General features: G+C 42.6%; 1 protein-coding gene across 5 annotated transcripts in view; it reads right to left on the reverse strand.

Moving 5' to 3' along the window:
- Nucleotides 1-16,608, reverse strand: part of CREBRF (CREB3 regulatory factor) — an 84,125-nt gene that overhangs the window by 63,963 nt on the left and 3,554 nt on the right. For 4 of the 5 annotated variants that reach the window (XM_055285224.2, XM_055285225.2, XM_063642619.1 and 1 more), the window contains one exon: nt 15,750-15,845. The exons of the other annotated variant lie outside the window; for it this stretch is intronic. In XM_055285224.2, coding sequence (XP_055141199.1) covers nt 15,750-15,791 — 42 coding nt within the window. In that variant the 5' untranslated portion in view covers nt 15,792-15,845. Of the gene's footprint in view, nt 1-15,749; nt 15,846-16,608 lie in introns of those variants that run through there. 5 annotated transcript variants of the gene reach the window in all.

Here is a 16,608-nt window from a genome sequence, read left to right on the forward strand (position 1 = left end):
AGGAAAGGGAAACGAAGAGAGGCAGGGGAAGGGAGGGCTGTGGACAGGGAGGTGGGAAAGGAAGGGAAGTCAAGAAGGGAGGCAAGGAGGCAAGGAAACAGGGAGGCAGGAAGGACAGGCAACCTTGGTGACTAAAAAGGTTATACAATGTGTATACTCCATGTGACTCCCTTCTTTGGCAAGAAAGACAACTTATCAGACTACCCAAGCTCTTTAGCAAACTAGGACCCATCTGCCTCATATTCTATCCATCCTGCTATACTTCATAGGTCCCGCTCAACAATTCCTTTCCTTTCCTTTTGAAAACTACTCTACTCTGCAAGAGTAGAACAAAACAGTCCTTCAGATGCTTACTAAGTCAAGCCACTACCTGTTTCACGGTACAGTTGAAATCAGATATCCCAAAGTCTCCAAAATATTTAAGCAGCAGAGGTTGCCTATGCAAGGAATACACTGGGGGAAAGGTGGGGCTCAAGTTCTCCCTTTATTATGTAATATGAAACCTGTAACCAAAACTACAGGTGAATCACTATATTTTACCATTTGATAGCAGTTCTCTAGACTCCAAAATTTAGAAATAGGCAAGTAAAATTCAAAACAGATTATTATAGTTTGTCACGATTATTAGCAAAACATGCCCATTATTTATTTTCCAAATTCTGCTGCTGCTAGTCTTTAAGGAAGGACAACGGGAAAAGAGGAAAGTAAGGAAGAAGAAGGTGTACCTTTTCCCTCAGATTGGGTGAAAAAAGATCATTTTCCTAGCTAAAGCAGTACTTATAATGACCTTGTAAGAATTTGTTTTTTTTTTTTTTTTTTTTTTGAGACAGAGCCTTGCTCTGTCGCCCAGGCTGGAGTGCAGTGGCGCGATCTCGGCTCACTGCAAGCTCCGCCTCCCGGGTTCAGGCCATTCTCCTGCCTCAGCCTCTCCGAGTAGCTGGGACTACAGGCGCCCGCCACCACGCCTGGCTAATTTTTTGTATTTTTAGTAGAGACGGGGTTTCACCGTGGTCTCGATCTCCTGACCTCGTGATCCGCCCGCCTCGGCCTCCCAAAGTGCTAGGATTACAAGCGTGAGCCACCGCGCCCAGCCAAGAATTTGTGATCCTTTTGCCATACCACCTTGCAAACTCTGTATACCTGATCAATCCAATAGTCTTTTTTATCCTCACACTCAGAGAGTTTTTAAAATATGGGAGGTGGCCAGGCATACTGGCTCACGCCTGTAATCCCAACACTTTGGGAGGATGAGGCAGGCAGATCACGTCAGATCAGGAGTTCGAGACCAGCCTGGCCAACATGGTGAAACCCCCTCTCTACTAAAAATACAAAAATTAGCCAGGCGTGGTGGTGCGCACTTGTCGCCCCAGCTACTTGGGCAGCTGAGGCAGAAGAATCACTTGAACCCCAGAGGTGGAGGTTGCAGTGAGCTGAGATCACACCACTGCATTCCAGCCTGGGCAACAGAGTGAGACTCTGTCTCGGAAAATAAAAAAATAAAAATAAATACAAATTTTAAAAAATAAAAAATATGGGAGGTGAATTAGGTCTGCCACAAAAAATGTAATTAAACAAAATAACTAAAACCACCTTTTACTGAAAATCTTAAAAAGCAAAGAGGATATACTAAATCTCAAAAGTGATCTCTCCTTAGAATGCCATGTTAGAGGAAGACAGAAGAACTCTCAGTTACAATTTTGTTCAATTCCTTTCCAAAGGCTCCTATCCAACTTTAATCTTTGGGTTACAGGGACAACATATGGGAGCTTAGTCAAAGCTCTTTGGGAACCAATAAGGAAGACTTTTTTTTTTTTTTTTTTTTTTTTTTTTTGAGACAGAGTTTCGCTCTTGTTGCCTAGGCTGGAGTGCAATGGTGTGATCTCAGCTCACTGCAACCTCCACCTCCAGGGTTCAAGCCATTCTCCTGCCTCAGCCTCCCAAGTAGCTGGGATTACAGGCATGTGCCACAACACCCGGCTAATTTTGTATTTTTAGTAGAGATGGGTTTTCACGTTGGTCACGTTGGTCTCGAACTCCTGACCTCAGGTGATCTACCCGCCTCAGCCTCCCAAAGGGATGGGATTGCAAGCATGAGCCACCGCGCCCGGCCAGAAAGAAAACTATTTATTCATGTATTTATTTATTTATTTTTATTTTTTATTTTTTAGACAGAGTCTCGTTCTGTCACCAGGCTGGAGCGCAGTGGCACGATCTCGGCTCACTACAACCTCCGCCTCCCGGGTTCAAGCAATTCTCCTGCCTTAGCCTCCCGAGTAGCTGGGACTACAGGCGCCCACCACCACACCGGGCTAATTTTTTGTATCTTTAGTAGAGACGGGGTTTCACCATATTAGCCAGGATGGTCTTGATCTCCTGACCTCGTGATCTGCCCGCCTCGGCCTCCCAAAGTGCTGGGATTACAGGCGTAAGCCACTGCACCCGGCCCTAAAAAGACTATTAAAGCAAGTGTCTGGATTAATCTGAGTTGAATGGGAAGGACTACTTTTTATTTCTGAAAACTATCAATTGCAAGGTATTGGAAGCTTTCTGCAGCCTTGATATCTGTCAATTGAGTTGTTCAGAGCACAAGAATAAGAGCACGGAACAATTTTAGACAGAACCAGAGGATGAATTTCTTTTTTTTTTTTTTTTTTTTTGAGACGGAGTCTCACTCTGTCGCCCAGGCTGGAGTGCAGTGGCGCAATCTCGGCTCACTGCAAGCTCCGCCTCCCGGGTTCACGCCATTCTCCTGCCTCAGCCTCTCCGAGTAGCTGGGACTACAGGCGCCCGCCACCACGCCCGACTAATTTTTTGTATTTTTAGTAGAGACGGGGTTTCACCGTGGTCTTGATCTCCTGACCTCGTGATCTGCCCGCCTCGGGCCCTTCCCTCTTTTTCAACCCTTACTTGGTCCTCATCATCTTATATTTACCATTCTAATATTTGCCCTACAGTCTCCCTGTCTCTATCCTCCTGTCCCTCTCTTGAGTTCTTGTGCCCCATTTTAAAATTATTCTTATGCCAATAATCCTAGCACTTTGGGAAGCCGAGGCGGGAGGACGAATTGAGGCCAGGAGTTCGAGACCGGTTTTGGAAACATCATGAGACCCTGTCTCTACAAAAAAAAAAAAAAAAGTAAAAATTAGCCAGGCAGCTGGGCGCGGTGACTCACATCTGTAATCCCAGCACTTTAGGAGGCTGAGGCAGGCAGATCACAAGGTCAGGAAATGGAGACCATCCTGGCTAACACGGTGAAACCTCGTCTCTACTAAAAAACAAAAAAAATTAGCCGGGCGTGGTGGCCAGCACCTGTAGTCACAGCTACTCAGGAGGCTGAGGCAGGAGAATGGTGTGAACCCAGGAGGCAGAGCTTGCAGTGAGCTGTGATCGCACCACTGCACTCCAGCCTGAGCGACAGAGCCTCCCGGGCGCTGTGGCTCACACCTGTAATCTCAGCACTTTGGGAGGCCGAGGCAGGCAAATCATGAGGTCAGGAGATTGAGACCATCCTGGCTAACACGGTGAAATCCCATCTCTACTAAAAATACAAAAATAAAATTAGCCGGGCGTGGTGGTGGGCACCTGTACTAGGGAGGCTGAGGCGAGAGAATGGCATGAACCCGGGAGGCAGAGCTTGCAGTGAGCCCAGATTGTGCCACTGCACTCCAGCCTGGGCGACAGAGCAAGACACTGTCTTAAAAAAAAAAAAAAAAAAAAAGGATAAAAAAATTAGGCATGGTGGCACATGCCTATAGGCCCAGCTACTCAGGAGGCTGAGGCAGGAGGATGGCTTGAGCTCAGGAGTTCAAGACTGTAGTGAGCTATGATTGTGCCACTGCACTTCAGCCTGGGCAACAGTGTGAGACTCTGTCTCTTTAAAAAAAGGAAAAATTTTAAATTTAATAATTATTAAAAATTAATGAAAATTATTAAAAATTTTTTTGAGACAGGGTCTTGCTCTGCCACCTACACTGGAGTGATGTGGAGTGATCTCAGCTCACTGCAACTTCCACGTTCCAGGCTCAAGCAGCCCTCCCACTTCTGCCTCCCGAGTAGCTGGGAATACAGGCACATGCCACCATGCCTGGCTAATTATTGCATTTTTTTTTTTTTGTAGAGAGGGTTTTTGGCCTCCCAAAGTGCTGGGATTACAGGCATGAGCCACCACGCCCAGCCTAAAATAATTATTAATATAAGATAAAATTATTCTTTCTAACCTACCACACGTCATATTAACATTGTGCTCCAAAGTCATCGGCAACTCCCATACGTTTCTTGGATAATGTCCAAACTACTCAGACCTTAGGCCAGACACAAGCGGCTCATACCTGTAATCTCAGCACTTTGGGAGGCTGAGGCAGGAGGATCACTTGAGCCCAGGAGTTTGAGAGCAGCCTGGCCCACAAAGTGAGACCTAGTCTCTTAAAAAAAACAAAAACAAGGCCGGGCACGGTGGCTCATGCCTGTAATCCCTGCACTTTGGGAGGCCAAGACGGGTGGATCACCTGAGGTTAGGAGTGTGAGACCAGCCTGGCAAACATGATGAAACCCCATCTCTACTAAAAAAAAAAAAATACAAAAAATTAGCTGAGCGTGGTGGCTCACACCTGTAATCCCAGCTACTCAGAAGGCTGAGGCAGGAGAATCGTTTGAACCCAGGAGGCGGAGGTTGCAGTGATGCGAGATCATGCCGCTGCTCTCCAGCCTGGGCAACAAAAGCAAAACTCCATCTCAAACCAACAAAAATACTCATACACAATGACACTATCTTTCCAACTCTGTCTTCCACTACTCTTAAGTCTAATATTAGACTGATTTTACCATTTCCCCTAATCCTCAAGATAGTTACAATCCCACTTCACTCCACTAAGAACTTTGAGTAGTGAGACGCTGACCTTCAGGTCTTAGCTCATATTTTTCCTCTTCTCTCCTGTTCCCTTGCTTCCACTACCAGATTGTGACACCTTTGAGAATGACCATCATATCTCACATCTATTTCACTACAGTGCCAAAAGCAATGCCTTTCCGAGCAGTCATCCACACAAGAGATGGCTGAAAATGAACGGGAAATCCCCTAAGACCACATGTCCTTCTGGATAAGGAATCAAAGGTGTGGTGCTCTTCACAATGAGGACATTACAAAAAAGTCAATTATTCAATATAGATTTACTGAGCATCTTTTATGTGCTCCAAAGCATCTTAGTTCGTTAAACTGAGTCTTGAACCACTGTAGTATCATATAGTAAAAATATGAAAAATTGTACTCCTGAATTTTTTTTAATTTCCAAGAAGAGTGATATTTAAATTTTAGTCCATTTTAAAGACCTGACATAATTATTATCTAGGGAAGAGAGGATAGAGGAAGAAGTAGAATTAAATTTAATTTAAATCAACTGAATTCAGGCACTGGACGGATACATGTTATATTGTTCTCTGCCTCGTCATTATTTTATTTTAATATTTTAAACTACAAAGCAGGAAGATAAACTCACCATATTAAAACAAAATATTTTATGCAGGATGTTAAAGATTTAAGTTTTAAAGAATCACTTTGTTTTCTAAGCTGTTCTGCAGAAATCTATAAAATGTTAAAAAGAGAACAGTACAATTAATGGCAGCGGCATAAAAACAGGCAGTGGTGCAAGCGAGAATGCACTGGAGCACACAGCAGGATTCCAGTGACACCAGACGTTCTTCACACACTCTAACAACTTTGATGCTGTTGTTAGCAAGGATTTGAGCTCTTCTTCAAAATTCACTCCAAGGGCAAGGCACAGTGGTTCACTGCCTATAATCCCAGCACTTTGGGAGGCCAAGGCAGACAGATCACTTAAGGTCAGGAGTTCAAGACCAGCCTGGCCAACATGGCAAAACCCTGTCTCTACTGAAAAGACAAAAATTAGCTAGGCGTGGTGGCGCACACCTGTAGTCCCAGCTGCTCAGGAGGCTAAGGCATGAGAATCGCTTGAACTAGGGAGGTGCAGGTTGCAGTAAGCAGAGATCACGCCACTGCATTCCAGCCTAGACTACAGGAGAGATTCTGTCTCAAAAAAAAAAAAAAAAAAAAAAAACTGTTTCCTTCCTCCTTTCTCAGAGTTGGCACCTTTTCAAAAGCAGCATGAAATATACTAGAGATAATTTTCAAATTCCTTCCTACTGTGAAACAGGCTATACCACCAGCATAAACTATATAATAGCCAGTACAGAGGTTATTTGAACATGGTTTTGCAGTCATCTCTTTTAACACTGAAAAAGCTCGGTGCCTCTTTGGCTCTAACATTCCTAAAAAGCTTGTTTTATGAGGAACAAACTCTAGGTAAAAGGTTATGCATTGTGAGTGAATATTTTGAATTTCAAGGCCAGGCATGGTGGCTTAGGCCTGTAATCCCTGCACTTTGGGAGGCCAAGGTGGATGGATCACTTGAGGTCAAGAGTTTGAGACCAGCCTGGCCTACATGGTGAAACCCCATCTCTACTAACAATACAAAAATTAGCCGGGTGTGGTGGCGCACACTTGTACTCCCAGGTATTCAGGAGGCTGAGATGGGGGAATTGCTTGAACCTGGGAGGTAGAGATTGCGGCACTGCACTCCAGCCTGGGTGACCGAGTGAGACTCTGTCTCAAAAAAATATATATTAAAAAAAAAAATTTCATTCCAGACTCTCATCTGCTTTACTTTATGTATAAATGCAAGAATTCCCTATTACTTTGTGGGGATACTGTGATTCACAATAAAATAACATATAAAGTATCTAGCCCTAGCACAAAGCAGACACTCAATAAATGGTGCCTATTTTTATTCTCAGATCTATTCCTTGGTATGTGATACTCCTGGGATGTTGCTGCTATTAAGGTATAAAACCAAACTCAACTCAGAATCCTTTTTTTTTTTTTTTTTTTTTTTGGGACGGAGTCTTCCTCTGTTGCTCAGGCTGGAGTGCAGTGGCGTGATCTCAGCTCACTGCAACCTCCGCCTCCCAGGTTCAAGCAATTCTCCTGCCTCAGCCTCCCGAGTAGCTGGGACTACAGGCACACGCCGCCATGCCAATCTTTTTTTTTTCAGTACTGATGGGGTTTCACCATGTTGCCCAGGCTGGTCTCGAACTCCTGAGCTCAGGCAATCCGCCTGCCTCAGCCTCCCAAAGTGCTGGGATTACAGGCGTGAGCCACCACGCCTGGCCCACTCAAAATCCTAAATTGTCTAAATTCCACATTCCACCAAGCTAGAACCAGGGTGAATATGGGATACTCAGGCAACACAGGACACTTAACACCCTTGCCCCCAGTCTTATGAGGGTGTATGTCAATTATGCTGGTTTAATCAGCAAAAGAATCTCTAGACTCACAAAGTCATTCATAAAGCTGCAAACTAGTCATATACACAATAAAGAAAAGGCAGATAAAGGGGAAAAGGCCTCTTTAGAAAGATTATTGCTCTTTATTGTTCAAACAATTACATATAATTTATCACTTTTTCATAGTTCATTATACTGGCTTCACCAAATGGTTCTGGACAATTTGAGGAAATAGAATGATATAAAATTTATGTGTATATCTGTAATACCTTGCATAGTTTCTAATAAAGAGACACGCAGAGTTTAATCTATACCATACTTGTCTCAGAAGTGTTGAGATAAATCAAACAAGGGAGGCAGATTATTCCAACTGCTGAGAAAACATAGCACTGAATACAATCAGCAGCTATCAGAGAAGGAGAAGTACATAGAGTAACCAGAACCTAGCTCCACTCCTCCATCAGGCAGTCGGTATTCTTAATATCCTTCCAATCAGATGAGAGAATAAAATTTACAGTAACTCGTTAGTTTTTAACTTGGGAATTTTGACAACCAGCGAGTTATTATGCTAAGCTATAAAACTAAGGTAAAAAGGACCTAACAAGTGCACTCTACTGGGAGGATATACATTTTAAAACAGAAGACAAAATTAACTGAAGATTTTTTTTTTTTTTTTTTTTTTGAGGTGGAGTCTCACTCTGTCGCCCAGGCTGGAGTGCAGTGGAGCGATCTTGGCTCGCTGCAAGCTCCACCTTCTGGGTTCACGCCATTCTCCTACCTCAGCCTCCCGAGTAGCTGGGACTACAGCGCCCGCCACTACACCGGGCTTATTTTTTGTATTTTTAGTAGAGACGGGGTTTCACCGCGTTAGCCAAGATGGTCTCGATCTCCTGACCTCTTGATCTGCCCGCCTCGGCCTCCCAAAGTGCTGGGATTACAGGCGTGAGCCACAGCACCCGGCCAATTAACTGAAGATTTAAAGCCGAGGTCTCAAACTGTACTGCAGCAAGAAATCAACGCCCACAAATCAGTTGTGTTCAGTTGCAAATCAGTTCCATTAGTGTTTTTTAAATTGTAACTACCAGTATTTAAATTTCACATGAAATTTCATATAAAATTTGATGTCTGATCTCAAATACTACTCTTTTGGGGGAAAAAACTAGATCTGACATTGGGTATATATTCCCAGAAAGATGATCACTGGAACTAAAGAAAGAGGTATCCTCTTTAAATTGGCCTGTGCTCTCTAGCTTGCTTGAATCTCCACCCAATCCCATTTTACAGATTATGAATCTAAGCTGAAAGATGCTCAAAACCACAGAACTAGCAAAATGCCTATTTATGAACGTTGGGTGTTCACTCTTGACAGCTCTGCAACTCAACTTCCAAATAAAATGTAATGAATGTTAAAAGAGGTATCTAAAAGACTTGTACATGAATATTCAAAGCCATTTTATTTATAATAGCCTAAAATCTGGAAGCAATGCAAATGTCTACCAACTGGTAAACAGATAAATTGTGGTATGTCCATACAATGACAAAGGCTCAGGCCAAGCACGGTGGCTCAGGCTGAGAAAGGTGGCTCACACCTGTAATCTCAGCACTTTGGGAGGCTAAGGCAGGAGGACTGCTTGCAACCAAAAGTTCCAGACCAGCCTGGGAAACATGACAAAACCCCATCTCTGCAAAAAATCAAAAATTAATCAGGCATGATGATGGCACCTGTAGTCCCAGATACTCATGAGGCTGAGGAAGGAGGATCACTCTAGCCCAGGAGATCAAGGATACAATGAGCCATTATCACGCTACTGCACGCAGCCTGGGCAACAGAATGACACCCTGTCTCAAAAAAACAAAAAGATTCAATGAATGTACAACACAATATGAGTATCTCAATATCAATGTTAACTAAGTCAGACTCAAAAGACAACATATTCTACCAAAAGATTTATATGAAATTCCACAGAAGACAAAACAATAGTGATACAAAGCAAATCAGTGACTGCAGCCAAGGGCGAGGGCAGGAGAACTGAACGAAAGGGGCATGAGGAACTTTCTGCGGTGATAAAAATGTTAGAGATATAACAGTGGTTAGATGACAGCATGTATTTGTCAAAACTCAAAATTGGTTGAATTTTCTTTTACATAAATTATAATTCAATAAAGCTGAATTTTAAAAAGAGGTGTTTACAAAATAATAGACAACTACCGAGAAGAATACTACCTGGGAAAGTTTGGAAAAGCTTTAGGAAAAAGGTGAATTGGACTTTTGTTATCGAACAATTTGTAGGTGCATAAGAAATAGAAAACAGGGCACATAGGCAGTCATATTCTACACTGTGGCCTTTGAAGAAGTAGCATCTTTGAATACAAAGGAAAATGTTTCATAAAAAGAAATTCACAAAAATGGATAATTAGTCTTTGAACAGGTATCAAAAGCTAGTTGATCTTACAAGATTTCCCAAGAGGGAATCAACTTATTTTGCTATTTATATGTAAAATAAGCAGATAGTGTGGAAGAATTTATTTTGTTTTGCTTTTAAATAAAAGATGAGAGGTGGCACACACCTGTAGCCTGAGGTACTCAGGAGGCTGAGATGGGATTGTTTGACACTGGGAGTTTGAGGCCAGCTTGGGCAACACAGCAAAACCCCATCACAAAAAAATAAAAAATAAAATAAAAGCAAATAAAAAGGAAAGGTAGGGGCAAAGAGAAACCCAAAGGGGCCAGGTGCGGTTAGTCACACCTGTAATCGCACATTTTGGGATGTCAAGGCGGGTGGATGGCTTGAGCCCTGGAGTTTAAGACCAGCCCGGGCAATGTGGGGAAACCCTGCCTCTACAAAAAACATTAGCCGGGGATGGTGGCACACACCTGTAGTCTCAGCTACTCGTGAGGCTGAGGTGGGAGGATCACTTGAGCCTAAGGTCAAGGCTGCAGTGAGCCACGACTGTGCCACTGCACGATCCTGTCTAAAAAAAAAAAAAAAAAAAAAAAAAGAAGAAGAAGAAGAAGGAAAAGAAAAGGAAAGAAGAAGAAGGAAAAGAAATATAACCCAAAGAGAATAAAGAGAGAGAGGGAGGGACGGTGGGAGGTGAAATAAACACAAGAGACCAATAGAGTCAGAATGAAAGGTACCTTGGTACCAACACATTAGAAAAGGTGGGACTAAAAGAAAAATGAAATACTAGGGGAAAAAAACCAATCAACCAAAGTCAGAGGTACAGGGAGCTACAGAGAAAAGAGACTGGAGGCCTGACAGCATAGAACAGACTGAAGAGAATTAGAGGACAAAGTGAAAGCAAAAAAAGCTATTTCCTCCTAAATCTTAGAAATCAGTTTCCTCCTCTTCCATTCTCCCTCCCACCTCTGCCTTAGCTCAAACCATCTCATAGCCAACCCCACACTACACATCTTTTATACTTCAACTGTACTAGAATGCCTCCTTCACTAATCTTCAAAACTAAGTTCAAACACCACTTTTTCAATGAATATTCAACTTTCCCGAGGCAGAGTTAGCAGTCCTTCTTCCATATTTCAGAACATTTTGTTCTGAAAAACCATCGTAACACTGGGCTGCAATGTGTATCTCCTCTCCTAGTCTATGGGCAACTCTAGTAGAGGATTCAAAGGCAAAGATGAAAACCTTACTAAAAAGCAGTTTAAAAACTGTACAGCTAGGTACAGTGGCTCACACCTGTAACCTCAACACTTTGGGAGGCTGAGGCAGGAGGGTCACTTGAGTTCAGGAGTTCAAGACCAGCCTGGGCAACATAGTAAAACTCTCTCCCTACAAATAATTTTTTAAATTAGCCAGGTGGGCCAGGCGCAGTGGCTCACACCTGTAATCCCAGCACTTTGGGAGGCCAAAGCAGGCAGATCACCTGGGGTGGGGAGTTCAAGACCCGCCTGACCAACATGGAGAAACCTCGACTCTACTAAAAATACAAAATTAGCTGGGCATGGTGGCGCATCCCTGTAATCCCAGCTACTCGGAAGGCTGAGGCAAGGGAATCGCTTGAACCCGGGAGGTGGAGACTGCAGTAAGCCGAGATTGTGCCATGGCACTCCAGCCTGGGCGACAGAGCAAGACTCTGTCTCAAAAAAAAAAAAAAAAAAAATTAGCCAGGTGTGGTGGTGCACACCTGTAGTCCCAGATACTCAGGAGGCTCAGGAGGCTGAGGCAGGAGGATTGCTTGAGCCTGGAAAGTCAAGGCTACAGTGAGCCGTGATCGTGCCCCTGCACTTCAGCCTGGGTGACAGAGCAAGACCCTGTCTCAAACAACAACAACAAAAACTGCATGAGTCCACCTCATTTATACCATACCACTAGGATGCTAGAAGCCTTGCTGTTTTAAGGAATTCTACAGTGAATCTTTTCAAAAGTACACCCACCCTACCCCTAATTCCTCCCCATATCGTTTTATTTTTGTAATGCTTTAAATTTCTCAGTAAATGACTAACCTATAATAGAAAAGGCAGCAATTCCATCAGCAGCCAAAAAAGAAACTGCTTTTATAAAAGGAGCACCTCAAACCCTCAGGACAAAACATTATACTGAAGAAAACATATGTACAACAAGAATCTAAAAAAAAACTGGAGGACAAAAAAAAATAGCAAGCTTTACTATCACACTAGTCTTTTTTTTTTTTTTTTTTTTTGATATGGAGTCTTGCTCTGTCACCCAGGCTGGAGTGCAGTGGCGCAATCTCAGCTCACTGCAAGCTCTGCCTCCCGGGTTCACGCCATTCTCCTGCCTCAGCCTCTCCGAGTAGCTAGGACTACGGGCGCCCGCCACCAAGCCCGGCTAATTTTTTGTATTTTTTAGTAGAGACCAGGTTTCACCGTGGTCTCCATCTCCTGACCTCGTGATCCGCCCGCCTCAGCCTCCCAAAGTGCTGGGATTACAAGCATGAGCCACCGCGCCCAGCCCACACTAGTCTTTAAGAAAAAAAATTTTAGGCCAGTGCATTGGCTCATGCCTGTAATCTCAGCACTTTGGGAGGCCGAGGTGGGCAGATTGCTTGAGGTCAGGAGTTCGAGACCAGCCTGGCCAACATGGTTAAACTCTGTCTCTACTAAAAATATAAAAATCAGCCGGGCATGGTGGCAGGTGCCTGTAGTCCCAGCTACTTGGGAGGCTGAGGCAGCAGAATAGCTTGAACCCAGGATGCGAAGGTCGTAGTGAGCAGAGATCACACCACTGCACTCCAGCCTGGGTGACAGAGCGAGACTTGCCTCAAAAAAAAATCAAAAAGAACAAAAATTGTTTTTAATTAAGAAATTAAAAATTAAGAAAAAGAAATCAGCAGGCCAGGCGTGGTGGCTCACGCCTATAATCCCAGCACTTTGAGAGGCCAAGGCGGGTGGATCACCCGAGGTCAGGAGTTCAAGACCAGCCTGGCCAACATGGCGAAACCCCATCTCTACTAAAAATACAAAAAATTAGCTGAGTGTGGTGACGTGCTCCTGTAATACCAGCTACTCAGGAGGCTGAGACAGGAAAATCGCTTGAACCCAGGAGGTAGAGGTTGCAGTGAGCCGAGATTGCGCCACTGCACTCCAGCCTGGGCAACAGCGTGAGACTCAGTCTCAAAAAAAAAAGAGAAAAAGAAATCAGCAAATTTGTGAGGCTTTCATAGGAAATTCTCAAAATCACTAATACCCAAAAGATATAAAAGTGGTTTTGGCGTTGAAAGGACAGAATGTAGGATGATTTAAGTTGCCAAGAGTAAGTAGGGAAAGCAGAAGTTTAGAAAGCTGTTTAGGAAGGAGAGTTACGATATAGATTTTGGAGGAAAAGTCATAAATTGGTGAAAATGCATATAAGGCTTGGCTGGTGATACTATTGCCGCACCCTGCATCAAACTCGCTCCAAATCCTAGCCTACCCCACAGAGGTGAGTCAGACTTATTAGCAAGAATTATTTTATAGGCTGGGCGCGGTGGCTCACGTCTGTAATCCCAGCACTTTTGGAGGCCGAGGCAGGCGGATCACGAGGTCAGGAGATCGAGACCATCCTGGCTAACACGGTGAAACCCCGTCTCTACTAAAAATACAAAAAATTAGCCGGGCATAGTGGTGGGTGCCTGTAGTCCCAGCTATTATGGGAGGCTGAGGCAGGAGAATGGCGTGAACCCAGGAGGCGGAGCTTGCAGTGAGCCGAGATCACGCCACTGCACTCCAGCCTGGGCGACAGAGCAAGACTCAAAAAGAATGATTTTACAGTGCCCTCCTAAAAAAAAGACCCTACTATGCAGACGAAAAATTATCCCAAACCTAAATGAAATAAGAGATTCCATCCATATTTGACAAATAGGACAAATCCAAAGAACAAAGTACAACTTTTTTTTTTTAATACCTGCAAGGAATATTCAACAAGTCTAACTAATGGAGTTCATCTGAAAACAAATTAACAAAGGAAGATTTTTAAACATCATCAAAATAGCTTCTCTAAAAACTTTCTTAAAAGAACAGATCAATTTTAGAATGAAGGCTTTTTGTTTGAACAGATGGTGATTAATTCCTCCTTTCTAACTAAGAAAAGCCCAACATCTCTAATAGTAGACTTTATTACTTTCCAGATAAGCAGTTCTCAGCAATGCATGCATTCATTTAAACAGTTCAAGAGCACTAAAAGGTATCAGGCACAGTGTGAGGCAGTGAATATATAGAAATAAAACACAGACTCTGACCTCAAGGAGCTCACAGTTTAATGAGAAGACAAATAAGCCAGAAGAAAATCGAATCCAGATTTGAGAAGTGATTTCAAGCAGCCCGAAATATTAGCATATTCAAAGTACAAGAGTTTAAGAATATGGTAACTAAAAATTTCCCAGTATCCCCTTGTGTGATGGAAAACATCATTAATCCCTACCACTACAAATTAATAAACTGAGATTATCTGTAGTCATCCAGCCAGACCCTAGGCTAGCTAGAACTAGAAACAAGATTGCAGGCCACATGTTTCTCAGTTCATAAAGGTCAATATATTCTCTTTTCTAAACTTTCATGCTTCCACTTGAAATCCAGTCCAAGTCAACAAAAATGGTGAAATATTACATTAAAAACAAAGCAAAAGCTATCAAAAAAATTAAGTATTTCCCAGTTATATTTTTAGATTATGGCATCTCTGCTTCACTAGGCACTTAGCACCACTTGAATTTTCACCGGAAAAAGAGAGGAGGTAACCTGTATCTTTTTGGGCCTGGAAAAAGCATCCTACTCTCTTTAATTCTTCAAGCATCTCAGGCAATGAGCACTCAATGTCTTAATAGCTTCTAAATTAACTGTATATTTGAATATAAGAACTACATGTGTTGACTATTCACGTGACTATCATTTCTTGAAACAGCTATACAGTTTTGTTAAGGATGATATGCTAAATGTGCTTTGAAACTTCAGGAGGACCATATCCTGAATATATCTTAGGGCCAAAGTTTTTTCAATCAGAATGCATCTCTAAAATCAACAGGATTTGTACCAATATTTGCTTTAAACAGCTTTTCAAGAAAACATTTATATGTAAACGAAGTAAAAATACAAAATACAATGTTGCCATATGCTCTTGTACTAAAAATTCTTCAAGGCAGGAGATGTGTACACTCTGCAAATGCTCAAATTTACCTAAAGTGTCTATTTGTATATTCTGAAATACCTTAACATCTAAGTACTTAAAACTCAGTGACTGGGCCGGGTGCGATGGCTCACGCCTGTAATCCCAGCACATTGGGAGGCCGAGGCGGGCAGATCACGAGGTCAGGAGATTGAGACCAGCCTGGCCAACACAGTGAAACTCCGTCTCTACTAAAACTACAAAACTTAGCTGGGTACGGTGGCAGGCGCCTGTAATCCCAGCTACTCGGAAGGCTGAGGCAGGAGAATCGCTTGAACCCGGGAAGCGGAGGTTGCAGTGAGCTGAGATCGCACCACTGCACTCCAGCCTGGGGGACAGAACTAGACTCCGTCTCAAAAAACAAACAAACAAACAAAAAACCTCACTGACTGATGTCTTACAACAGGGGTTACAAACTGTAGCCGTGGAAGCACAAATAGAGGAACAGCCTGATCTTGTAAATAAAGTTTTATTGGAATACAGCCCAAAAATATGTAGAACATATTTTCTACAGCTGTTTTCATGCTACAGATTGCAAAGTTGAGTAGTTGTGGCAGATATTATAAGGCTGAAAAAGCCTAAATATTAACTATTTGATCCTGTACCAAAAAAAAAAAAAAAAGGCTGTCAACCCTTGTCTTAAAATAATCAGAACCAATTATCTGAAAAATTTATGTCTAGTCTAAGAGTTTATCTATCCCGAAATGAGCTACTGAATATGGTGAAAGTGTCAGTGAATTGTTCCTCAAAAAAATCCAAATTCAACCCTACATGGAAACAAGCGACTGCTAATTCATTTCAAAATCACATAACTAGTGGGGGCACGGTGGCTCATACCTGTAATCCCAGCTCTTCGGGAGGCCAATGCGGGCGGATCATTTAAGATTAGGAGTTCAAGACCAGCCTGGCCAACTTGGTGAAACCTTGTCCCTACTGAAAATACAAAAATTAGCTGGACATAGTGGTGCACGCCTGTAATCCTAGCTACTCGGGAGGCTGAGGCAGGATAATTGCTTGAACCCAGGAAATGGAGGTTGCAGTGCGCCAGGATCACGCCACCGGACTCCAGCCTGGGCGATGCAGTTAGACTCCGTCTCAAAAAATATATATATATATACATATATATGTATTTTTTAAATAAATACATAAATGCCGATCTTGACTGAAAATTAAGCTTTAAAAGCAAACAGTGATTTTAGTTCTCTTTATCTTTTAAAAACTGAATTAATAGAATCAACACACAAACTTACTATACTTCACTGTCACTTGTATTTAGTTAACCACCACCAGGAACCATGCTAGCTATTCCTTTCTTACACTAGTATCCTAGAACCCACACACATCCACCCTGTAAACTAAGTAGAACATTCTCTATATAAAAGCTTGCTTTCACCTGCCATGACAGACAGAGAATGATGGTAAATGGAGCATCCAGACTCTCTTCGGGAGGTATTTAGCCTCTTCTATGTTTTTGAATATAAAAACCCCAAAGTTGATATACCAGTCATATGAAGGAATTATACCCAAATAAGTTCTATTGCATCTATTTGCCATTCTTAGAATAAGAAAGCATTATATAAGCAATGCTGATTGACTTTATCAACCGATGCAACAATGAAAACTGCCTGGAATATTCTAGGTATCAATGAAAAGTTTTTATTTTAATTTTCACTATACTTCTCTGTTAAACTAATTA

The sequence above is a fragment of the Symphalangus syndactylus genome, chromosome 7 (assembly GCF_028878055.3).
Source record: "Symphalangus syndactylus isolate Jambi chromosome 7, NHGRI_mSymSyn1-v2.1_pri, whole genome shotgun sequence".
NCBI lineage: Eukaryota > Metazoa > Chordata > Mammalia > Primates > Hylobatidae > Symphalangus > Symphalangus syndactylus.